Source organism: Lepisosteus platostomus, chromosome 1, assembly GCF_059453375.1.
Source record: "Lepisosteus platostomus isolate fLepPlt1 chromosome 1, fLepPlt1.hap1, whole genome shotgun sequence".
NCBI classification, from domain to species: domain Eukaryota; kingdom Metazoa; phylum Chordata; class Actinopteri; order Semionotiformes; family Lepisosteidae; genus Lepisosteus; species Lepisosteus platostomus.
In genome coordinates, this window is record NC_142611.1 from 66,019,854 (window position 1) to 66,044,561 (window position 24,708).

Below are 24,708 nucleotides of genomic sequence, written 5' to 3' on the forward strand. Positions count from 1 at the left end.
AATATACACCAACACTGCTGCTGTTTGCAGCTTCTACTAACATCTGTCTACAAGCTCAACAGCTGGACAGCCGGATGCTGAAGCACATCCAGCTGTGCGTCACCTACAGTAATAACAACATGCGACCAGAAACGCCTGACATAGGTTTGTGTCCTGAACCCAGAGGTTTTCTAAGGGCTTTCTTAACAAAGCGTGGTTGTGCCTTCCCAAATTGTTTCCAGTTGCAGAAACTGGTGTGCGCTGCAAGAGCACTGGTACTGTCTTCAGAGCTCCTACGTGACGCCAGGAAATGGAAGGGACTTTGAAAACCTGGCTCTTCAAACAAAAGAGAGAGAAAAAAGATTGTTTAGTTAACTTGTGATTAATGTGAAGGTTTTAAAATAACATCGCTCTTTCACCACAAGTGATGTACCGCATGCTTCAGCAGCAGGTCTGTATTTGCCATTAAATATTTACTTAAAATAGAGGTCCGTGGCACCTGTGGCTGGGAGATCACCACAGGCACAGGGGATTCCAGAGGGCTGGCCTAGCCACATGAAAGCGTAGTCGATCCGATTCTCCACGATATGGAGACGTTTAAGCTTGCTAGTCTCTAACGCCCTGTGACCTGCAGCCAGGACTGCAATTCCCTTGTCTGAGCTGCAAGGCAGACTTCTTAAAAACGATCCATCGTAGGGCAGACCTGTCCCCTCTACAACGACACAGAACAAACTCGATTTCACTCTCACATGGTATTCTTCAGCAAAGGTTGTGTTTGTGCTTCGACAACAGCGATGTGTTTTTTTTTAAAGTAAAAGACAGTGTTGTCTTATAATCTTAAGCCATTTTAAGCAGAAGTTAATCAATCATCTCAATTAAAGAACCAGATCAATCATCTGGGCCATGCTTGTGCAAATGACAAGGGCCATCGACATTCATGGAGAAGCTGAATTCCATCCAGTGGCACAGGCAGAGATTTCCCACAGTCCCACAGGCAGGGCACTGCCATTCTACAGTGGCAAGCATGGACGGGCTACCCTGTAACCACACGGCTCTCTGACTCCCGCAGCAGGTGTGCCTGTGTTCTGTGGGCTTGGGAGGCTCTTTTGGAGGCATTTATTGGGCCACGACAGCTGCAGTGCTTACTTTAGTGCTCGCTGTACAGACAGCTTGTTTTTCTCTTAACAGAATAGTTTTCTTAACACAACACTGATGCCGTTCAGTGCTCACCTTACACTTGTAAGGATAAGGGGTTTGGAGTTAAAATCCAGCTTTTAAAAGGTTTGCTCACCAACGTCTCATAGTTCAATTTGACAAAAAAAAAAACTAGCGACCTATGCTCCCACTGTCTGTATCTGTGTTACAAAATCCCCAAGTTTAAAAATGTTCGGAATGAGTGTGGTTAGCACGTGTCTGCATGTTGCTAGCCTTTCATCAAAAGGGCTGTTTTTACATAATGAGAAGCTACTCTGCAGTCTTTTGCAATAAAAGGTTAAGAAAATTAACTGCAGTTAAATGACTAGATACTGTGCCATTTTTCAGTCAAGTTAAAAAGTGGTTTTAACATCACTCTGCGTATTATGGCATTATAATTACTTCTGTAAACAAACTGTATTCCATGGTATATCTCCTTTAAAGTGTATTATACATCCTTTAGCACAGTCACTTAGTGTAATGAGTAGGTAGGCCACTCTAAGTGCTCTGTGGCTTACAAGGGTAAATTATGCATACACACTGCAAGGATCAGAAGTCCCACACGTCTTTTCTTGTTGTCCAATAAAACAATAACTGTTTCCTTAATGAGTTAGCGTGAGGAAGTTGTTCTTTTCCGCCCTTAATCCTGTGTTGTATTAAAAATAGTGAAACCTGGGACATTCCCAGAGAAGCCAACTCCAGAAGGTCTATTTAAAAAAATCTCCTCTTGATTAAGGCATGCTGATCCAGTCTTCAAATTACACACTGACCGGTCTGTCATTCTCCCGTGACTTAGTACAGGATCTTTCTTTCTTTCCTGTCCTTTCTTTTACCGTCCTTGTTAATTTCAATTAGCACAGTTAAGTTAGACAATGTGCTAAAGGATACTGTAAGTGTTCCAACTCAAACACAAGTCAGGGTCAGAGGTGTTGCTGCCACAAGCAGGAGAGCAATAAAAACCCACTGCAAGCCCTGTGTTAGCTGCCTGTTAGTCACCTTGTGTTATATTGTGTTAGGTTGGGATTTAGAGTAAATTAGACATTATTAGATGATGAAAGTCTTACATCTCTCATAAGGCAGCACTGTGGTGTGGCATCTTTTACTGCTGCTTCACAACCCCAGGACCCTGGCTTCAATTCCAGCCTGGAGATCCATCTGTGTGGAGTACGCATGGTCTTACACAGTGCAAACGGGTTATCTCCAAGTGCTCCAGTTTCCTACATCTTCCCAAAGAGATACTGGCTGATTTAAATTGTGTTTCTGCATTGTTCCTATCCTATATGCTTGCTTGTGTGTACCCTGCAATATAATAACATCCCACCCACGGTCCAGTCCTAAAGGACTGTGCTTCAGGGAGAGGTTTTGTACCACCTACAAGTCATCTTCTCATAGGAACCACAGAAAATCTCAACAACCAACATGAGCATGCACACACACTCACATATTCATACAGTATAATAAATATTATTTAAAAATTTTAGCGCTTAACAGGATTATTCAACATATTCTTTTAGCTTCATCACTGCTTTGACTTTTTAGGCTACACACGTGTAGCTACATCTGCTCTGACTCAAATGTCAGATAAAGTTATCAACATTTGTAGATAATTGTATAATAATCCATTCATGTACTTCAATTATCAATAAAGCCCTAGCCTAATGTTGTTGTGTTTGGTCCTCCAGGGCTTGACGACAGTATCCCAGGATTCCAAGCTCCAATGCCAGTTGACATGCAGCCACACCAGGGCCTGTATCACTATGAGTCTGGCCCCAGTCAGCCAGCCAGAGGGTAAGTCTCAGAACAACTCGGGAAAACAGGATACAGGCATCATTCATGCTTTCAAGATCACCGTTTTGGAAAAACCTGTGTATTTTACCACCTCCTCACTTCCATTTTAAAAACCACAGCTTTACAGTGCACATACATGGAAAACGTCTGTGACGTTTTCGAAGCCTACGATTTCAGAGTTAACAGATACAGTCAACATGGACTCACAGCTTGTACCCACATACTGGATGTCTCGATTGTGAACAATCCCAAACAGTTTCACCCTGCAGGCCTCTGTCAGGCTGAGAACTCTTTTGATCCATTCCTTGTGGTCTCAATGCTATCAGGAAAAAAAAACATCAAAATAAATAGATCATTCTTCTTGTTTACTGCTTGTTTAACCATTTTTGGGGACATTTATAGTTGTTTTGAAGATATTCTAGACTGGCATAGTTAAATGCATATGAAACAAAGGTTCCTCCATATTTTACAGGAGGGAAATGTGGTAGGTTCGCACCACCAGAACAAAGTAATGTATCAGAAGTGTTGCTCTACAGGGGATACAGTCTTGCTAGATGGTGCTCCCTGGCCGCCAGTGCAGGGCTGACCTGTCAGAGAGCCGTGCTGGCTCTGCGGAGAGATGGATAGCTCGGCCCTGTCCTGCCCTCCTCCTGCCCCTCCCCTCTCCCTCTCCCCCCTCTCATTCCCTCCTGATGCCACCCAGGTTGAGAACGCCATGTCAGCCCGCTTTATGACAGCTGCTAATTATGTCCTGGCTCAGCCCATCCATGGGCTGGTGTGCATGACTGCACCCTGACTCATGTTTCACCTAATCCATGTGCACAGCTCTCGGCCGCTAGGAAGGCAAGCAGGCAGGGCCAGACGAGAGAGAAGGCTCTGTCTGCACAGAGCAGGAGGGAACGAGGAGCTCCGGTCTGCTCCCAAACGCTGCAGTACGCAATGCTTTCACGACAGCAGCCTGGCAGACTTTTTTTTAAGAAGACGACAATTTTCTTCCTGGTTTTCTGCAGAAATCTCAAAGGGTTTATAGAAGAACTGGTTTCCAGAAGAGTGTGGCTTTTAAATACAGTATTCTTCAGAACTGATAGCATGCATAAGCATATGGAAAATATTTTTTTCTAAAACTATGGTCACTTTATATCTAAAGCATGTGTAAAGAAATGTACACACAGACGCACATATGCACAATAATTTGTCATAGGAGTTCTTAATATACTCTAAAAGCATACAACAATGCATTGGGAGTCTGATCCCTTTATATCCTGTTCTAATGAGAGCTATTTTATCATTTGTGCAATCATGCACTCAGGTATTTATATATATACAGGCAGTGGGGCTCTGTGATTTATTAAGGGTGTTTATATTTTCATAGGATGAACAAAGTTAGCAACACATTGGCACTCGCTCTGCAAGTGTCTAGTTCAGTTTGCCATTCACTGAGAAGACTAGACCTATACACAAATATGCTCCATGAAAGAAGGGTTATCAAGAGAGCAGGGTGTAAAATGGACAGCACAGTTGTGAGCATGTTGTCCCCAGGGCTAAGGACATTTTGGGGAGATCACAGAGTCAGCAATCCAGCCAGACAGCAAGGGTAGCCATACAGTGGCTGCTGATGCAGCTCTATTGCAGGCTTATACTATATAAATGCTGGAAGTGATGTGGTGCTGAGGCTGTCCTCCCTCTCATAATGACCCAAATGCACACCATTTGTGAGATGCAGTCACAGAGGAAGGAGGCTGAGTCTGTGTGTCTGTCTTAAATTACATCACATCTGTGAGAAAGAGTCAGACTCCCTCTAGTGGTGAAAGTGGCACATTGCAAAGCAAACTTCTAACCCCCTCTAGTGGGGAAAATAAGCCATCGCAAAGACGATGAATTTGCATTGCAGAGCATTTAACTTTACATTTATTCATTTGGCAGATGCTTTTATCCAAAGCGGCTTATGATAGTAATTGGTCAAGTTGCAATGGGTGTTTAGCAGTTGTACTAACATATAAAAGTAGTTTTGAGTTGCTGGTTTGCCTAGAAATTCTAGCTGAAAATATCAGTTTAAAAGCAGGGTGTTGCCACAAGAATCCAAATTAATTGTATCAATCACAGAATATTTTAACTGTCATCTCCACTGAAATGCAGCATTTAAAATAGAGTGCCATTACACTTTAACCTGGTGCTAATGTGCCAACTTGTCTTGTACTGTGTGTGTTTCTCCAGTCTGGCTCCATCTGGCAGCCCTGTGTACTCTGATGTATCTCTGGTCCACCCTCCGCCCCACAGCAGCCAGCCTGCAGCCAGCAGACCCATGTTCAACCCCATGCCCCCTGCCATGACTCCAGGTTCCTGCATGGACCCTTATCTGCGGTCGCCCCATGTTCACCCCTCACTGAGCATGATGGGACCCCGTGGCCTGCCTCCTGCTGAGGGTGAGTGATGTTCAACTAGTCTTTGGCAACAAGAGAGTTCCCAGCTCCCCCTTCATACTGCACCTTGCTAAAAATAGGACAACATGGTGACAGTTCAGCAGTCGGAAATATTAGAATTGAGTTAGGTTTAACATCTGAAATGAGTTGTCATGCGAGGCATGGTTAGCATTGCTGCTTCACAACGCAGGGGCCCTGGGTCTAATTCCTGGGGTGCTGTCTGTGTGGAGTTTCTCCCTGTGTTCACGTGGATTTCCTCCAGGTGCCTAAATTCCTCCCACAGTCCAAAGACTGTGCGTGCCTGTGTCTACCCTGTGATGGACAGGCGTCCCGCCTGAACCTGCCGCTTGCTGGGATAGACTGCAGCTCCCCCATGACCCTGAAATGGAAGGTGGTTGGAATGGATGGATGATTTATCATTTTTTGTCATATCTTGGCTGTAGTAAAACAACCGCTCTTGGAACATGACACCTACTCATCTCATTATGGCTCATTACCAGGAGAATCCACAACGATTCTCTTAACAAAGTTATGGAACCACATGCCTGTTACAGTCCTTTTTCTTGTGAGCACTGGCACCCCCCAAAAAGTATGATATAATTTCAGTTGCCACGTCTTTCTCCAGTCTTGATCTTGTCTACTGAATCTCCAAGTCTGAGGTGTAACGATGCGCTGGGGTTGCTTCATCACAGAGTGTCTCTGCTTTTCCCCAGGAGGTACCGGAGGCCCCTACTGCAACCAGAATAACCTGATGGCCACCCACCACAGCTTCGGGGTGAACCCAGCCGACAGCGAACACATTGGCTCGGGAGATGGTAAGGGGCAGCACAATGTACAAGTGTTCAGGACAAAGTGGTGGCACGTACAGAACTTCTATCCCCACAGTTCACAAGGTTTTCCGTCTCTACAAAGATAGTGAAGAGGTGTTTTTCTGTGCCACTGTTATCCATCACTGGACAGATTTCCCTTAAATAATAAATCGCAAATAAGGGCGATTTGGTTCAGATTCATTATAGTGGGCAGTTTGCTGGCAGTTTTCCTCTTTTTTATATACTGTAAATACTCTCATTCACTCTATATTTACAAATGCATACTGTGGATATAACACTGCCTTTCAGCAACCTTTTGCTATGTTTCTCTATTCTCTATCTTCCTTCTCTTCTCATTCATCCTCTCAGATTCCTCAACCTCTTACTGTGTCCACACTGAGAACATTAGATTGTAAGGCAGGGTGCAGACAGAAGAGTCCATTTGATCTAGTTTGTTTGGTGGCTAGTAGCTGATTGATCCATGGATCTCAAGCAGACTTCAAGCTCCTTGAAGGAAGCAAGTGTATAAGCTTCAACAACAAAGGGTAGATAAGACAGCTAGTTCCAGACACCGACAGCCCATTGTGTACGAGAACGACCTCTAGTTCTCAGTGTTGGAACAAGAGGCACTTCTTTACTCAATGGGCAGAGGGAGCCTGAAACAAACCACACTACTGTGTAACAAGTGCATCCTGTCAATTGTACTCTCAAAGCTCCTCTCCACCCCCTCTTTGCCTTTCTCCCAGGATCTCGGTTCTCCACTCCCCGCTCCATGCTGAAGCTCAGTAAGAAGCGTGCCCTGTCCATCTCTCCCCTCTCCGACGCCAGCGTGGACCTGCAGACCATGATCCGCACCTCGCCCAACTCACTGGTGGCTTACATCAACGCCCGCTGCGGGTCTGCCAACGGCTCCTACGGGCACCTGTCTGTGGGTGCCATGAGGTCAGAACTGCCTCCCAGAAACACGCACACAAGAGAAGCGTTAGCACAGCACAGACACGAGCGCCCGAGCGGGCAGGTGAGATGTGCGCTACAGAAAAAGCCCACCTCTCCCACACTTTACTGTGGCCTCGATGAAAGGACACATGGCTCAGTGGGTATGCGGGTTGGAGGAGCCCGTCTGCGTTTCCTCACTCCCCCCGGCTGGGCACAGGAGGTCATCACTGTTGAGATGTATAGACAGTGTGAGACATCGCTAGGCGAGCGGGTATCAGAAAATAGAAGTGCTGATATAATTACTCTACTGACACAGTACTCAAAGCTCCAGGGAAGGTTTCTCACACACAGTGGTTCTTGACCTCCAGTTGTTGGTTATCTTGTGGGTCTGTTCTGCACCGCCAGGGCGATACAAAACTGGAAGTTAGGAAGTGTTTTAGTTTCCGCCATTGTGCTGTTTCACTGTTAAGCGGACTGACCAGTCCCTCTTCTTTCTCCCTCCTCCAGCCCATCTCTGGGATACTCCTGCTCGATTAACCACCAAGCCAAGCCTCCGGGCTCAATGTTCAGCCCTGGTCCTCCCCTCAGCCACCCCCCCCACGGACCCCAGCCCCCTCCACGCCTGCTGTCACACAACCCCCGGCTCCACTGCCCCCCGAAGCACTGCCACGTGAGTAGCCCAGGCCCTGCCGGCCATGTGGCCACGATGAGGGGAAATGAACAGCCAGCACACGTTTTCCCTTGTTTTCTACAGCACCGCTCCACCATAAAAAAAGCACTCTTCTTCCGCTGGTCTCTCTTTTATCTCTGAATTTTACATGTGAGAAATTGAAATTATACATTAGGGAGACAGCTGCTTATACAATGCTATTTTTAAAAATACAATGTAAAGCACTGGAAGTTCTGGAGTGGATTTTTGGATTCAAAAGTACAGAGACTGTTCTATACCTTTTGTGTTTTGTCTTGAGATAAATACTTGTGTGCCACTTCCTGTGAAACTACATTTCAATTATTCAATTAAGTATTTCATATTTATTTAAGTACTTAAAATACTACGGGACAGAAATTGATTTAATATTAGACAGTGCAGGACAAATAAAATGAGACAAGTGGAGGTCAGTGTAACATGTCTTGTGTTTGATGAAAGCATGGTGGGAACTGGACTGTGCTGTATGGTTTCAGATGAAAACAGAGCCAGTGATGGGAGGCTCGCTGGACAGCCTGAGTGTGAAGGGCCTGGAGGAGAGATCAGAGGGGGACGTGCCCAGCCCCTCCTCCACTGGGACACAGGTACACATCACTTTATTGGCCATATACAGTTTCTTGTATTAGGAATTTATCTTTTCGCATACCCCAGCTTGCTCTTCATGAGTCACACAGGCACACAGACGAGGAGAGAGAAGCCTGGGGTCAGAGCACAGGGTCAGCCATTTATACTGTGCCCCTGGAGCAGCTGGGGTTAAGGGCCTTGCTCAGGGGCCCAACGGAGTAGGATTCCTCTGCCGGCCGCAGGATTTGAACCGGCAACCTTCCAGCCACAGGCGCAGATCCTTAGCCACAGAGCCACCCCACCGCCCCCTGCCTTGTGTGTGTGTGTGAGCTCCAGATGTGGCATTCCGGACTGCCCCGTGTGTACAGTATATGCTTGGAGCTGACGTGTTTCTCCTGTGCCACGCAGGACCCGCTGATGGGAATGCTGGATGGTCGGGAAGACCTGGAGAAAGAAGACGGGAAACCAGAGCCAGAGGCTGTGTACGAGACGAACTGCCATTGGGAGGCCTGCAGCAAGGAGTTTGACACCCAGGAACAGCTTGTCCATGTGAGGAGGATGGGGTGCCCTCTCTACATTGTCACACCTACCCTGTGCTAAGACAACACTAGCAGCTATTTAGTGCAACAACTAGTCTAGCAGGCCTTTAAATTCAGAGACCAGGATTAGTGCCACTGTGGTACAGGCCAGAGAATGAGTAAGCGAACAAAACAATTTCTACTCTACAAAAATGTCTGAGCATTGATTGCGATGGAAAGCTAAAGGGTCTAGACACAGATGTCAGTTGCATATAGAGAATTTCTTTTAACTTTAAAAGACAAAAGTAGCACAAGTTAGCCTGTGTGCAAATCTTAAGTGATTTTCCTGTCTTACACATCTGTAGTTTTCCTAACTCCCTTTATGACAGTGAAGAAAAGCTCAAGGCTGTGGAGTAGGGATAAACTGATTAAACCTCAGTTGCACAGGTGTACAGAACAATTTATAATTATCCAGAGTTTAAGGAGATGTAGAATATCTGCAGGATTATGGGTCCCCGAGGTTGTAAATTTGGCAAGCTCTGCTTTTAGACTGTGCATTTTGTCCACAGCACATCAACAATGAGCACATCCATGGGGAGAAGAAGGAGTTTGTGTGCCACTGGCAGGACTGTTCACGAGAGCAGCGCCCATTCAAGGCCCAGTACATGCTGGTTGTTCACATGAGGCGGCACACTGGAGAGAAACCTCACAAATGCACTGTGAGTAAGAGCATTAGGGACAGGTACAGCCAGGCTAAAAACACCACTGAGCTAACTGTGGAGCTTTAGGAGGACTTTAGGTAATTAGGTAAGACGGAAAGAAAGATATAAAGAAGGAAAAATGAATTAATGAATTAAGAGACGTTGGAAAGTTGGTTAACGACAGTTACAAGACTAGTTGTTCATTAAACTGTAAAACCTAGATTAATCTCTTTGGCTTCTGAGGGCTGTAAAAGAGCATCTGTGTCCCTGTGTTGTTGCAGTTCGAAGGCTGCAACAAGGCGTACTCTCGCCTGGAGAACCTCAAGACTCACCTGCGCTCTCACACCGGAGAGAAGCCGTACGTGTGCGAACACGAGGGCTGCAACAAGGCCTTCTCCAACGCCTCAGACCGGGCCAAGCACCAGAACAGAACCCACTCCAACGAGGTTTGTGTCTTTTCATTGCAAGGACTCTCTTCCTTTGAAGAGCCCGCTCTCAGCTCTTATATTAAAGAGCCCACAGGACAAGTCTAGAGGTTATATTTCAGTAACGCTTATGTGATAAATGCCTTGAAAGAAGGCTCTTGGGAAAGAAAACATGCTTCAAAAGAATTGTTACTTAAATACCACCTGCCAACTATAATGCGTTTGCCAGCTAAGGGTGGCAAATTATATTAAGCTCAAGCATCAAAGTTTAAGACATACTACCGCATGTCTAAGCAAAAATACAGGGGCACAGGCACCTAGTAGCTTCCATGGTTTTAGAAGTTCCTTTGCCTGTGTAGAAACCCTACGTGTGCAAGATCCCCGGCTGCACCAAGCGCTACACAGACCCCAGCTCGCTCCGCAAGCATGTGAAAACCGTCCATGGCCCCGAGGCGCACATCACCAAGAAGCACCGCGGGGATACGGGGCCCCGCCCTCCAGGAGCCAGTCTGCCCGCTTCTGGACAGGGCCAGGAGCTACACCTGGAGAAGGAGGAGGGCCGCCGGGAGGACTGCAAGTTGCTCGTGCCAGACATCTTGCTAGTGAGTGACGTAAAATCTTAGACAGAAAACTACGAAGCCATAGATGTGCTTTTTAACCATATAAGCATTGCATACTTTTGCTCCATCGAGTACCTTCATTGTTATATTGATCCTATTGACTGACAATGTAACAATTACGATTCTGGATGAAGCAAAAAGCGTGGGATGTATTGGACTGGAGGAGCCATAGATTGAGTAGCCCTGGTCAATAGTACTGTGTGTGTTTAGAGCAGATAAGACTGAAAATGGTCCCTTTGGGCAGATGCAGGCTAATTGAGTGTATGGTATTATACTAGTATCTCTACAGTGATTCCACAGGACACTGCAAAAACACACAGGGCTAGAGCTCAAGTCAAGTCAAATTTAGTTTTATACATCACTCTTCATACTAAAGCTTCCCCTTGGCACTGCACAAAAATCAAAACCAAGCAATCATCATGTACACACAACAAAGTCAACAATGATTAAAAATGTCATCTATAAATGAGTTCAATTTTGATTAAAAAGAACTAAACGTCCCTTGCTCAAAATCTATTGGAATAGAATTCTATAAACGAAAAGTGTAATTGCAAAGGCCTTCGTGTTTTCATGTGTTTTGTTTTCAAAAGCAAGTCAAAGTTTGCAGATTTTGGAGAGCTTACCAGTACAAGTCAAATATATTGGTCCTGAAGATATAATAGACCGCGACGATGAAGAGCTCTGTGCATTAACATAGTCATTTTAAAGATCTGCTCCGAGAAAAGATCCTAGTCCTAGATTTGATGTTGCATGTTGAGAGTGCCTAGTGTGAGAATGAAGTCTCACATTGGCTTTTTGAACAAGGTGCAGTTTCTGATTTTAGTAAAGGAGATACCAGAAAATGCTTTTTTAAATCGAGCAGTAAAGTAACAAGCACATGTATCTACCATCCGAATGTCAAGAACAGTTTATAATCTAGCAGTATGTTTGAGATTGCAAAATGTTGTTTTAACAACAGAAGACATTTAGTGAAACTAAAGAGAGATCAGAGTACAGTGTAACACCAGATTATTTTGGTAGATGATAGAGCTTTCTATCAAACATTGGGTCTATGAAACTTTGATTGGGTCACAGCAGGTCCATAACAACTTCCTAGTGATTAATTAAAACTAAGTGGTAATTCAATATAATTTCAAACAATTTATAGCTATTTTTCTTTTAAGCATTTTTTAGCAAACAGTAACTGTGCGTGGTTATTGCCATCTGTAGTGGGAGCGACACATGAATTTGAGTACTTCAATAAAAATTTATGGCATAATGTAAATAGTTTATTTTATCTGTACATACATAATGTAACAAAAATGAAAGATGAAGGGAAACATTTATTTTGCTGTTCTGGACGCGTTCTGTTTGTAAATCATTTCATTGCTAAATAAAAAGTTAAAAATAAAAAAAAAATAGTGACCAAGGATGGAAACCTGAGGAACTCCATGCAGTATCCAACTCAGACGTAAAGTCACTCATTTACAAATAAACCATTTGAAAAGTTTACCGGTAAGGCCAACATGAGAACACGTGATTTTACAGAATCATACATTCAACTTCATCAAAAGCAGCCAAAAGATCTAATAAAACAAGTGCTTTAATCAAGTACAAATGTGTATTGAGCCAGGAAATTGTTTTCATTCCTAAGAGGAGCTGCTTCTCTCTTTGTCCACACGGTTCAGAAGTCTCAGCCCAGCCCTGGAGGCCAGTCATCATGCAGTAGTGAGAGATCCCCTCTGGGGAGTGCCAACAACAATGACAGCGGAGTGGAGATGAATGCCAATGCCGGCGGCAGTCTGGAAGACCTCACTGCCCTCGAGGAGGGTGTGGCAGGGGAAGGAGTGGGCACAGCGGGCATGTCCGCCCAGGCCTTGAAACGGCTCGAGAACCTGAAAATTGACAAGCTGAAGCACATTCGCCGACCGACGCCCCCCAGCCGTAACGCCAAACTTCCAGCACTCCCCAGTAAGCGGTTTGCACTCATTCCAGAACACATCAGATTGCCCCCCAAAACTGCTGAAAAATTAACACCACTGTATTTGTTTGGCTGATCACTGAATATCTGTATTCTGTCCATAAATATTGCCTTCAAATCCTCCTCTTCTTTACCCTGTGAGTTTAACAGATCTGTTTCCCTATCATTTTTTCTTTATACTTTGTTTTTCAGGTAACACAGGAGAGATGCTGTCCATGTGTGGCCCGTCACCAATGTTGTCAAACCGGAGAGTGATGGAGCTGTCCAGTAATGACGTAGGAGCTTCCGGGCAGCTGAATGAGCGTCGCAGCAGTGGCACTAGCAGCGTCAGCTCTGCCTACACGGTCAGCCGGCGCTCCTCCATGGTCTCACCCTACCTCTCCAGCCGCCGCTCCAGTGAAGTGTCGCAGATGGGAGGGTACCCACAAAACTTAACGGGCAAGGACACAGAAGACCCCCTCTCTCCCGAGACCAGTCGTAAAGCGGCCGTGTGCAGGGGAGGAGGTGGTGGTTTGCCAGGCCTCCCCAACCTTACCCCAGCACAGCAGTACAGCCTCAAGGCAAAATATGCTGCGGCCACAGGTGGGCCCCCACCCACGCCTCTGCCCAATATGGAGCCCCATGGGACCAACTCTAGGATGGGCGTCATGAGTGAATACCACGGCCAGCCTGTGCCACCATTCCTACAGCAGGGTATCAACCGTAGGAACAGCAGCAACGATTACAGCAACTATGGCACAGGCATCATCCATCCACACCAGGCACCTGGCAACGGGATGAGAAGGGCCAGCGACCCAGTAAGGTCTGGCACCGATCAGCAGTCTGTGCCTAAAGTCCAACGCTTCAACAGCCTGAACAATGTCAACATGCCCATGATGGGACGACGAAATGCCACCACTACCACCCTCCAGCATTTTGGAGGGTCAGAAGCCAGCTTCCTCAGGCATATGTATTCCCCTCGCCCACCCAGGATCAGTGAGAACGTCATGCTGGAAGCAATAGCATCTATTGAACCTTCCTCTACCAGTAACCAGCCAAGGAATCCCAACGTGATGATGAATCCAACTGACAGCATGGGGTACCTCGATTACCACCAGGGTTCAAACCAGCTGTCTCCTGGTCACGAGAACCTGAACTGCAGTGAGCAAGGCTACCAAGCAGTAGACATGCAAGGTCAAGGGCTGTTTCACAATCAGCACAGAGAAATGGGCAGTTTACAGGTTGGGCAAGTGGAGGCCATGCATCAGGGAGGAATGGCTGGCACTATGATACAGCAGACAGGGTATGGGATGACCACCTGCCAGCTGAGCCATTCTAATCTTCAGTACCAAAACCTTGGACAAACTAATGAAAATGAGAGCATACCCACACAGTGGTGTGAACCCAACCCAGCCAGCATGGACCAGCACCCCAACCAACATGGGATGCAGTCAAGCATGGCGTCAGGCAGCAGGCAGTATCCAGAACAAGGTACTGTGGTGCAACAGCCGACACGGAGCCACCCCAGTCTTGTTGGTCCAGATAACAACCGCAACCAGCAGGCCATGTTCAATAACAACAATCAGAAGCTACCGCATCAGCAGGCCATAAAACCTGAGGAGCAGTTCCACCACTCCCACCAATCTTCCAACCCCTGCCGGAACATGAAGCAGCAGCAGCACATGCCACCCCCACACAACTACCGGCAGCCAGGCCAGATGATGATGAGATCTGGAGCCCCAAGTTGTGAGTTCCAGGGGCAGATGGACAATCAGCAGCGAGGCTCCTTCAACAATGCGGGGATGGTGGGTGGATCTCCCTTGCGTGATGGGAGGCGGTCTCAGACTCCCATGATGCATGTGAAGGAGATGATGGTGCGGAATTATGTGCAGTCCCAGCAGGCGCTTATGTGGGAGCAGCAGCACGACAGGGGTGAAATGGGCGTGCCCCTCCCTCCTCCTCAGGCGCCTATGGCAGATAAAATGGAGCTGGATGGTCCTGTGCAGTTGATGCAGCATAGCCCCCAGCAGCAACAGCCATATAACGGGAGTGCTTACATGGGCTACCAAAACCAAAATCTTCTGAGTCCCTCATCACACAATGGGGGAGGAAGCTCAGGGCACTCCAAAGACCTCCTAAGCCCAAACAGCCAGTGCTATGGGCAGGATGTGGTGCCTAGGCCACCACAAGTGCGCAAACCAATGAGTCGACAAAACAGCCTAACTCACCAGCAGGGGTACTTGGGTAGCCCACCTCATCTCAGCCCAGGGCATGAGGCTACTTCCAGCCCCAGGAGGAATATCCGCTTACCACCAGTCCAACCTCATCCAGAAATAAATCCTGGCCCTCCTTCTAGCGGTAACGTTAATAACAGTACTCCTGCCATGTTTTACTCTGGGCAGATCCAGATGCATCCAGATGTGGGCAAGCAGCTTGACAGGCAAGAGTCACAGCAAGGGATCTGCATGAACCAACAGCACATGGGCCAATTGGACCAGAACAAGTCAGCCTCTTTGGCGTATTCTGAATCTGTACAAATGTCAAACACTCTGGACAATCTGGACCTAGAGAATGCGCAGATAGACTTTGCTGCAATCATCGATGACCAGGAATCCTCCTCTTCAATGCTGCCCGGCTCCTTTAGTCCGCACCCTGTGCAGGGCTCGTCTCAGACGTCCTCACGCCTTACTACGCCACGAAACTCCCTCACCCTGCAGTCTGGCCTGTCCAACATGGCTGTGGGGGACATGACTTCCATCCTGACATCTCTCGCTGGAGAGAACAAGTATCTCAACACGCTGTCATAGAAATGGCAGGCTGTGTAAAGCCTTAAAAACTTACACGCACACAACGACTTAAGCCACAGAGAGACTATCTTATGAACTACTAGCCAAACCAAAGGTGCCTGTTGGACAGCCTCACATTACCTTCAATGTGGCTTCAAGGAGATTTTTACTTTTTTTATCTTAGGGTCCAAACTTAGAGGGAGACAGTGACAGGTGGTGTTTACATTTAATTGAATTAAAATAACACATGCATACTGCTTATATGAAGATCCTACCATTGCAGAAAATGATTAGTAATGTGTATTTAAAAATACCTAAAAGATTTGAGGAAGTGCTGGAATTTTCCAAACAGTGCCTCATGTGCCTTCTCCTGCAGCCTGCCTGCAGTGCCTTACACTGCTTACAGTAGACTGCTGCATTAAAGGGGTTCCCAGCAAAGCCTTAACAGACTTTAAAAATTGCAACTAAAATTCCTGAATACAGAACGACACACAGAGAGATGCCCATGTTCAAATGGAGTATTCAGAATTAAATCTAAACCGTATCTATAGTCAGGCCCTTATTTATAAGCTCCTTTGATCCAGACCGCTTCCCTCTTCAGCTCTTGTTCAATTCAGCACAATGAGCATGACACTTTAAAGGTACAGACAGAGAGGCTATTTGTTAGTTTTGAAAATGCAGACTGGAAATTTGAAAGCAAAAAAACAAAACAAAAAATTTGGACTGCGTGTCTGACTGAATGATTCAGTGCCATTAGACGTGACAGTAAGTGCCTTCGCCTTCCTTGGGCACTGCAATACTTCTGTGCCAATATGATAGACAGGTGTGGGCGATAGAAAGTCAGGCAACTTTGGGTACAAAAGAGAAGATGTGATTGCGACTCTGAAGATCAAGTTTGTCACAGAATTGACATATGCTACCTATCTGAACCTTTATGATATGCCTTTGACAAGTACAAGCATTTGGATCTTGAATTAAACATGGACATTGATTGCAGTGCCCCTGCAGAATGTACGCCTGGTTTGTATGGATACACAGCACTGGCCTGGAGTGTGCTCTGTGCACACAATGATCATTGTGATCCCCTCACCATCATTTCTGGCTGATTTTCATGGTTTTACGTAATCATGTATTGCCCATGTTTTATATGTGCACAGTAACCGTAAGCTGGAATGGGTTTTACTTTTAAGCCCAGAAAATGGGAAGGCTTAACAGGAACTCACTTCGGCTTGGTGTGCTTTTTATCCTGACATATTACAATTGCCAAGCTTTCTTTGCTTTCAGTGACTTCATAGCAAATGTTTTTAAATTTCTTTTAAAACTCTAACTTCACACCACATTCAACGCAGGGAATCACATTCCTAACGGAGGCCTTTATACATACTATGAACACACGCTTCTGCAGCACACCCCAAATACAACACCGCCTGCCAACTTAGAAAAGCTACAGAACACTAAAACAAAACCTGAGCAGTATTCTCAAAATGTATTATGTTAAATATGTCATAAAAAAGCAAAAGGGGGACTTTGCTGAAAAGCTACTTTTGAGTACCTCAAGTGTAAATTACACATATCTGACTCTAATTTTAGGTGCATTGCTATTGTACTCAGAATCCAACTTTCATTCCAGTTCAGAATGGAGTCCTTGACTCTTTCTCACAGTTATCTTTCAATTCTTTTCTCTAAGATCAGTTTGATATGATCAGTAACAAGATGGCTTGCTTTCCACCTTTCCTAACACCGTGCCACTGAACAGTCACAGGGGATCAAAATTTTAGTAATGAAACTATGTATAATTATATACATTGTAGACCAAAAAATACAGAACGAATAGGCACCATACTTTGTGTGCTGTCCTATGTGTGGCGTTGCAGTATAGCATTTAAGAGTAGGTCTAAAAGGATGAGCTGCATCTTTAGAACCAGCTTTTCTTGAGTTTGGAACGATGTTGCTAAAGTGATCGAAACACGCCCGATTAGTTAACTCCGTCTCATAATTGATATTTGAATTACAGTAACAGAACAGGCTACAAAAATGAATCATTCAGATTTGAAACTCATGTAGCCATTGCTGAAAACGGCTTCCTCTGTACCTTTAAGTGGGTTACAATTCCCGCACAGCAAAACATAGTGTACCATGTCTTACATACAGTGTGTATATATATAGTGGCCATGCTATTATTTTATTTAACCTATGCAGGTTACAGTTCATTTTAAAGTAAACTAGGTTGTCTTCTTTCCCTTTGCTAACCCTTGATGTTTTTTTAGCAATGCTAAATTCTGTATTTGGGGAACCAAAGATGACTTTGATCAACATTAAAAGCAGATTAAAACAATGCATGAAAAGCATGTAGATTTCTTTTTAAAAAATCCAACCCTAACTGCCTGATGTTTTGGGGGTAAAGATGTAACATAGAATGTAATGGCTTTCGTGTAGTAGAAGGTCACTTTTTCAATATCTTGTAATTTTGCAATATTAGCATTTCTATAGCTTGTAATCTTTCAGTTTTCACAAAACCCTTTGCTGGCAAAAGAATTTAATAATATCAGCATTTATTGCACCCATACAGGTACTCAAGTGATATATTTTTGTGAACTTTAAAAAAAAATGTTTTTATACATATGTATTATACTGTATTTTATTGGTTTTTAAATAAATAGATGTTCAACATGTGTTGAACAAACCATGCAATGATTAAATGCTTTGTGTATGTAGTACATTCGATTTGGCAATTAAGCAATTAAGAGAAATGTATGTGTTTTAGAAAGCTCTAGGAGATGCCGTGTTTGATTAAATGGTCCTGGAAAACAATGTTGGAGGTGGAAGACAAGACACGTGAGGTGAGAGTGGAATACACTCTCCTGACTGCAGGACAGAGCAATTTCAAAACCGTCTCTCACAGTTTGGCACCTTTTGGCTTTGCTGAACACCAAAATACATTTCACTAGGAGTGACCACAGCCAAGAATCAGGCATATTAAAAGGTTTATTGAGAGTTTAGGTTTCTATGATTTGTCCTAACCCGCTTGGCTGAGGGCCGAGGACTGACCTCTTGGCCCCAGGACGAGGAGACTGGGACCCCCATGCAGAGCGAGGGGTGACCAAGGAGGTGGGATGTGAGGGAGAGAAGGGGATCGTGTCTAGTGTGTATAATGTCTAAGAGGGGAAATGACGTCAGGGTTGATTACACATGAAGGCTGATTGAACTTGGCTGTTGTCGCCGCTCCTGAACTTGCGTTATAAATTCCATTCACTCAGAGATATATTCCAAAGAGATGTAGCTGATCATGTCAAGTGGAGGGTTAATAGTGCTAGAGCTGGGTTCTCTGATTTGGGGGAATGTTTTGAATTGGTACTGTACGTGAAGGAAAGCTGTCGCCACTCATGTAGGGTGTGATTACAATGGAGCCTGGAGCTCCCCATCTGTGAAGTAACTCAATGGGAAACAGCTTGACTGCTGCCCAGGAGCATTAGACTGTGTGTGCCACTGTGTGAGTGTTGGCAGCAGAGGAGGGGGGTGCAGCAGTTGATTATTAAGTCCTGGTGTTGGCTGGTTGGTTGGTGGGCGAGTGGGTGGTGGCGGTGGCGGGGGGGGGGGGGGGGAAGGGCCTTGAATTGAAAAACTGAAAACCTCAGAGGGGGCCACATCTTAGAGCCGCGCAGAGCAACATAAACAACCAGGCTCACATGATACGAAAGTCTTGTTATTGTACTGCAGACAATAAAAAAGAGGGAGACAGAGGCTGTCATTAGTTCTGGCCGAGAGAATGGAAAGACAGAAACCCATCTTTATACCAAAGAATAATTCAGTCTTAATTATAAGCTGAGGATTCCTTGCCAGGTCCATGTTCATCCTTTTAATTCCTTTGAAATATGCAGCCAAAACCCCACTTAGCCTTCACCCTGTGAATCCCCTGGAGGCGGCCTGCGCGGCGCTATGTTCCCAAAATAAGTCAAACGAAATGGGTTCTTCACTGGAGTCCTTTTCTCTTCGAGCCACACAGCTCTCCAGAAAGCACAAGAGCGCGCACATGTCACCCTTCATGTTGGCCATTTTAATGGCGGGAGATTCGGAGCATCCTGGGGTCTTGCTGGATGGGAAGGATCAGCGTGTGCTCCGAGCGGCTCTCGCCCTGACAACGGGGGGTCGGCATGGTGGGATGGGTGGGTCACGGTGATGTCAGTGAGAGGGTGCGCTGTCACTGCAGCACAGCGGACACATCCTCCCCAAGTGGGTACAGGGGTGGGCACTGCTAGCCCCCAACATCAAGACACAATCGCCCATCCCAAACAGGCTGCGTGTGTGATTAACACAAGTGACAAATCATCTAGTGAAAGAAAAAAGAAAACTCCCCTTTCAGATCCACATTACTGAATTAAGGGAAAAAAGGAAACTGTACCACGATTCTGGAGGGTGATTTGTCAAAACAAATGCTTACAAAAATAGTATTTCGGTTTTATGTAAACTTAAAGGGGCCGGCCTGGTGGCACAGTGATTAGCATTGCTGTCAATTCATAGGAAGCTTCTCCCTGTATTCACATAGGTTTACTCTGGGTGCTCTTCCAGAGTCCAAAGACATACTGGTAGCTTAATTGACTTCTGGGAGTCTGGCCCTGGGGTGAATGTATGCATTGTTCTTTCTGAGTGCCTGGCAATTGACTGGCAGTCCATCCAGGGTGTCTCCCACCTTGCACCCGGTGCTTCTCCGTATAGGCCACCGTGACGCTGAATGTGAATGGGCAATTACCGAATGTGATGCGATAACCTGAAAGGACAATCGTGCTGGAGTATTGGACTGTGATACCCGCAATAACCGCTAGATGGAGGTACAGAGAGCTGAAAGCTTCGTAACAAAACTTTGCGCGTTAATCCCAAACAGAATTGACATAGTGAAAATAAACCACTAGAGGGAGCCCTTTTGTGGGTGTTGGTTAAAAAATGAATTCCAGATAAACTGTATTCAAGGAAAAGCAAGACAGTCTGCTGAGAAAGAGTGAAATATTGAGATAGACATCATCAAGTTTTCTTTTTAGCATTTTTTTTATAAAATAAAGGATGAGATAATGTAGGTCATTCTTACCGATTTAGATTGAACAGGCAGCAATATTATTTCACGAGACGTTGGAACTTTGAAGGAAACATATAATCAATTTGGGCTGCAATCCTGGATGTGGTCGTACTTTCCATCAGCTTCTTTTTTTTGTTGTTTTCCAACCAGAACTTTGCTTCAAGCCCAGAATCCAATCTGAAGCAACACTCCAGTATAAATCGCCAAAGGGTTGCTGCTCACTGCTTTTTTTTTTCTTTTTTTTTTTTTACTCGTTAGGGGTCTGAGTGTTTGAAACGTCTTTTGCAGCGCTATGGAAAAGAACACCTCCTGTGCGTTCTTTTTGCATTAACCCCTGCCTGTGTTGTGAACCTGTGAGCTGAGAGGCTGGCCCGGAGATGCCCGATACTGGCTGTCGCATGGCCAGGCCCATCCCAAGCCATCTCAGCTCGCCGGGGCTGCTGGGAAGCCTCTGATGCTCCCCTGGGCTAAAAGGAGGTCATGGCAAAAGGTGGAATGGCAGCAACTGTTGTACAGTGGGTGGAACACAAAGACAGTCAAACTGATTCACTGACCACAGGCCTTCCTTCCCCACAAACCTCCCCCCCCCCTCCATCTCCTCCCCCCACCACCTCCTCTTCCTGCATCACTGCTAAATCACCAGAGACACTACCCTGCTGACCTCATTTGGGAATTAAGAAACATTCCAAACCTTTTTTTGCTCTCTCTCTCTCACTCTTTCTCTCGTTTGAGAACTCATGTGTTTTGAATCACAATGTTGTGAAAGGTGTAAAAACAAAGTTAGTCTGTCCCATGAAATGTTCTGTCATGAAGACGGCATAGAGCTCTCAGCCCCTGGTGTGGAGGGCCAGCATTGGAGCACAGTTCACACACAGTTGTGTTAGTCCATTAACACCCACAGAAGCCTCCAGTTTTCCCCTGGTCTGCCAGCCACAGGCTGTGTGATTCATACTAGTGTGAATTCAGAACCTCAAAGCCATGATACAAACTTTTTTCAGACACATTTCCAATAATACACTAAAGAGCAGGTTAAATAATAAGATGATTAATAGATCATGGTCAGCCAAACACAAGTGTCACTTAAACCAGAAGACAGGCAACAGAGTCAGATCGGATATATTCGTAACCAGATGGAATTTGCTCTGCGAGGGAAATTACCTTAATTAAACTACCATGCACCATGTCTCTAGTGGCCAAATGGTAACAAGAGCTCAGCCAGTAAGATTTGATTAAGATCCTGGTTACAGAAATTCAAACACTGCTCCCCAAGAACTGAGACTGAGGAAAGTCAAAACCTTTTTTCTTCCTTTTGTTTTTCAAAAGGCATTAAATAAAATTCTCGTTAATAACATGATGGACTCAGAGGCTTTTGTATGGCAACAGCATTGGGAGTATTACAGCTCCAGTGGAGACCTAGTCATTTAGTTTCTGGCAGCCAAGGGCTGCATTCATTCAGACAATGGCGCTGTGCCTTACTGTTCTGTGGCACTAGTAGAGCTGTGTGTTGGCAGGGTGGCACGGTTGACTCATTTCACCAGGGCCTGTTTCACATGCCCAGAATGAGGTTTTTAATAACTGGTGCAATTTATAGTGGTAGTGGAGAGCACCAAACAAACAGACAGCACTCATAGCTCTCAGGAGGGCTGAGGTCTGAGTCTCACAATGCCTGTGAAATAAGGCAGGGCACCACCTAACCTCTTAATGTGTCACTTCCACTGAGAGTCTTCCTGTCTTCCTGTCCAAAAATGACCCAATCATAAGGAATATTGAGCTCACACACACACGCACTATATATATATGAAGAGAGAGAAGACCAAAGGTCTCAGATTTCACAGATTAAAGGAAGAATCACAATAGTAACACAGGATCAGCATAGAAATGGAACACTGCTGTGAATTACAATAGTAAATATAATAGTAAGAAAGAAATATACAGATCTGAAATTGCAAAGACAGCAGAATCATTTCTCTTTCTCCTTTTTTTTAGCCATGCAGTGAAAGCTTTGCTTTTGTTGGTGGTGAGCATATAATTCACTCTGCTTAATATGTTTTTAAGCACCCCATCCCCCTCCCTCCTTCCCTTCCACGCTCTCAGCTTTGAACCTCTAACAGATGATGCACAATGGCTCAGTGGGAAGGGGTATCCCCCCACTCTGGCCTCTGTTGAGATGCGGAATCCTCTTTTTATTTCCCGTTCAGGCAGTGGAAGGACCCCTGCGCCCTGCTCTCTGCGGACAGCTCTACAGGCTATCAATAGCACAGGGGTTCCTGCAGCAGGGCTCAATAGACACCTCTGCTGAACTGGCCAGCTGGGGTGCATTTTATTTCACCGGACAAAAGGATAGTGACCCCCCCCTCCACCCCCTCATCTCCGCACCTGGGGGTCTTTTCATCGCACAAGGAGAAAAAGGACTGCCCATTGGTTTTTGTGGAAGGCACTGACCCTAGTGCAGCCCTGTTAACTCACTGCTCATAACTGAACTCCCTCGGTCCGCTGTAACCCAGCACAGACTCAGTCGAGACTCATCTCTCCAGTGAAACCCAGGCAGGGAGACTGCAGGCCTGTCGCTCTCCGTTCGTGACAGCACTCGTTTACTGAGCGGAGCCTAATGAGCACCGAACTTAGAAATGTCCTGGCAGTTATTGATAATAAAACTTAGAAAACACGTCGGGCCGCTTTTTGTCTCTGAAATTGGAAAAAAAAAAAAAGTTCATGGCTCTGTAGAGAGCCGCGTACCCCACTGGCTGAAGTGTGAACGCGGAGACACTACAGCACTCCCCAGCGGCCCGGCACCTCAGCGATGCGAAAAGAAACTATTAGAAAGGAGAGAAACCGACACAGGCTTTCGAGATGCTGTCGGCTCACATTCAGACAAGGCTGTGGGTACAATTTTAGCCGCCTGTGAACTGAAACACTCATTCATCATGGCAGGGGGCAGACGAGGTGGTTAAGTGAATCAGCCAGCTTCAGGTGAAGGTCTCCAGTACCTGTGTCAAGAGCTGTATGTACACATGCAGGCACTCTCACTGCTCCAGAGAAATCAGCACAGCCCCTGACAGACGTCTGCTTTTCCGACAAAATCAATCTCTGTGTTAAAAAGGGCTGCCGTCCTTATTGTGTCTGTACCTTACTGCGAGGAATGATTCGGCACAGGACGTTTTCATAGCAGCAAGGGCGGCACACTGTACAGTAGGTACAGTACTTCTGCCAGTGGCTCTCACACAGGATGGCATTTACTGTTCTTGTAACTTTTCTCGGTTTAGAACCGGGGTACCTGGAGTCCAGATTTTGAGCCATTAAAAGGGTCACAGAGCTCTACAGTATATGGTAACCCGCAGATTTTGTTGCGGTTTTTATGACTCTCAGTACAGATAATGTAATGACCAAAAATTAAGAAAGACAAGCTCGAGTTTTTTCGACATTTGTGTCTGCGATTTTCTGACATAGTTGGTTTGTTACCATTTGTTAAACATGACTCGTTGCTTGTGTGTGTACATCGCATATTTTAATTTAAAAAAGACCTTCTCTCCTGGCACCGCAAGCGATAGCTGGCTTCTGCCGCTCATAAAAAAAAGCCGTTCCTGTACTGTAGGTTCATGTGTTCATGGTATCAATTAGCACAGTATAGGATAACTGTTTGTAACTGTTTTTCCCCTAAAACACTGAGTAACACTTCCCGAGTTCTTGAAAAGCGAAGTAGAGGAATCGTGCCTGATGCCTCACTACAACCTGAATTTTCTCAGAAACTCCTCAGTCCCGCTGGGCTCTGCGTAGAATAAAGGGGAAAACTCCGCGCATTGGCGAACTGCCGACACTTTCTTAACAGACAACAGCAACCACTGAAGAAGTGATAAACAACTGTACGGTTCTTCATTGATTTCGTATAGAAGAGCTTCCTCCATATTCGGGCGTCTCTATTCATAGTTGGTTTAAGCGCTAAGGCAAAACACACGCACGCAGGCGTTAAACAGAAAAAAAGTTTGTAGGTGTAAATTCTTCATGAAAACTCTAGTCTTTTAGTAGCTCAAGTTGCTGTCCATTTTTTTCATATCATTAAGTTTGAATTTTCTTTTTCAAAACAAGCAGGAGGTACTGTAAATTTAAGGTGGTGTGAAATGTTTCTGAAGACGGTGCACGAGCCAAGTGTGCTCAAGTGTTCAGGGAGCTCGAGACAAAGGGTTAACGCGGAGCCCCTGAAGAGACAGTCTCTGCCCTCGAATTTTATTATTTTTTTCCCTCTCGATGGTTAAGAAAT

The 24,708-nt window shown here is 45.5% G+C and overlaps 1 protein-coding gene across 2 annotated transcripts in view; it reads left to right on the forward strand.

Moving 5' to 3' along the window:
* Nucleotides 1–18,076, forward strand: part of gli1 (GLI family zinc finger 1) — a 61,333-nt gene extending 43,257 nt beyond the window's left edge. Inside the window, exons 2-13 of one of the 2 annotated variants that reach the window (XM_088633631.1) lie at nt 2,856–2,961; nt 5,176–5,384; nt 6,095–6,196; nt 6,937–7,132; nt 7,634–7,796; nt 8,309–8,416; nt 8,805–8,945; nt 9,484–9,633; nt 9,897–10,061; nt 10,400–10,642; nt 12,328–12,610; nt 12,813–18,076. In XM_088633631.1, the coding sequence (XP_088489757.1) occupies nt 2,891–2,961; nt 5,176–5,384; nt 6,095–6,196; nt 6,937–7,132; nt 7,634–7,796; nt 8,309–8,416; nt 8,805–8,945; nt 9,484–9,633; nt 9,897–10,061; nt 10,400–10,642; nt 12,328–12,610; nt 12,813–15,406 (4,425 nt within the window). In that variant the 5' untranslated portion in view covers nt 2,856–2,890 and the 3' untranslated portion in view covers nt 15,407–18,076. The remainder of the gene's footprint in view (nt 1–2,855; nt 2,962–5,175; nt 5,385–6,094; nt 6,197–6,936; nt 7,133–7,633; nt 7,797–8,308; nt 8,417–8,804; nt 8,946–9,483; nt 9,634–9,896; nt 10,062–10,399; nt 10,643–12,327; nt 12,611–12,812) is intronic. The other variant, XM_088633632.1, reaches the window with a different exon arrangement.
* The last annotated feature ends 6,632 nt before the right edge of the window (nt 18,077–24,708 follow it).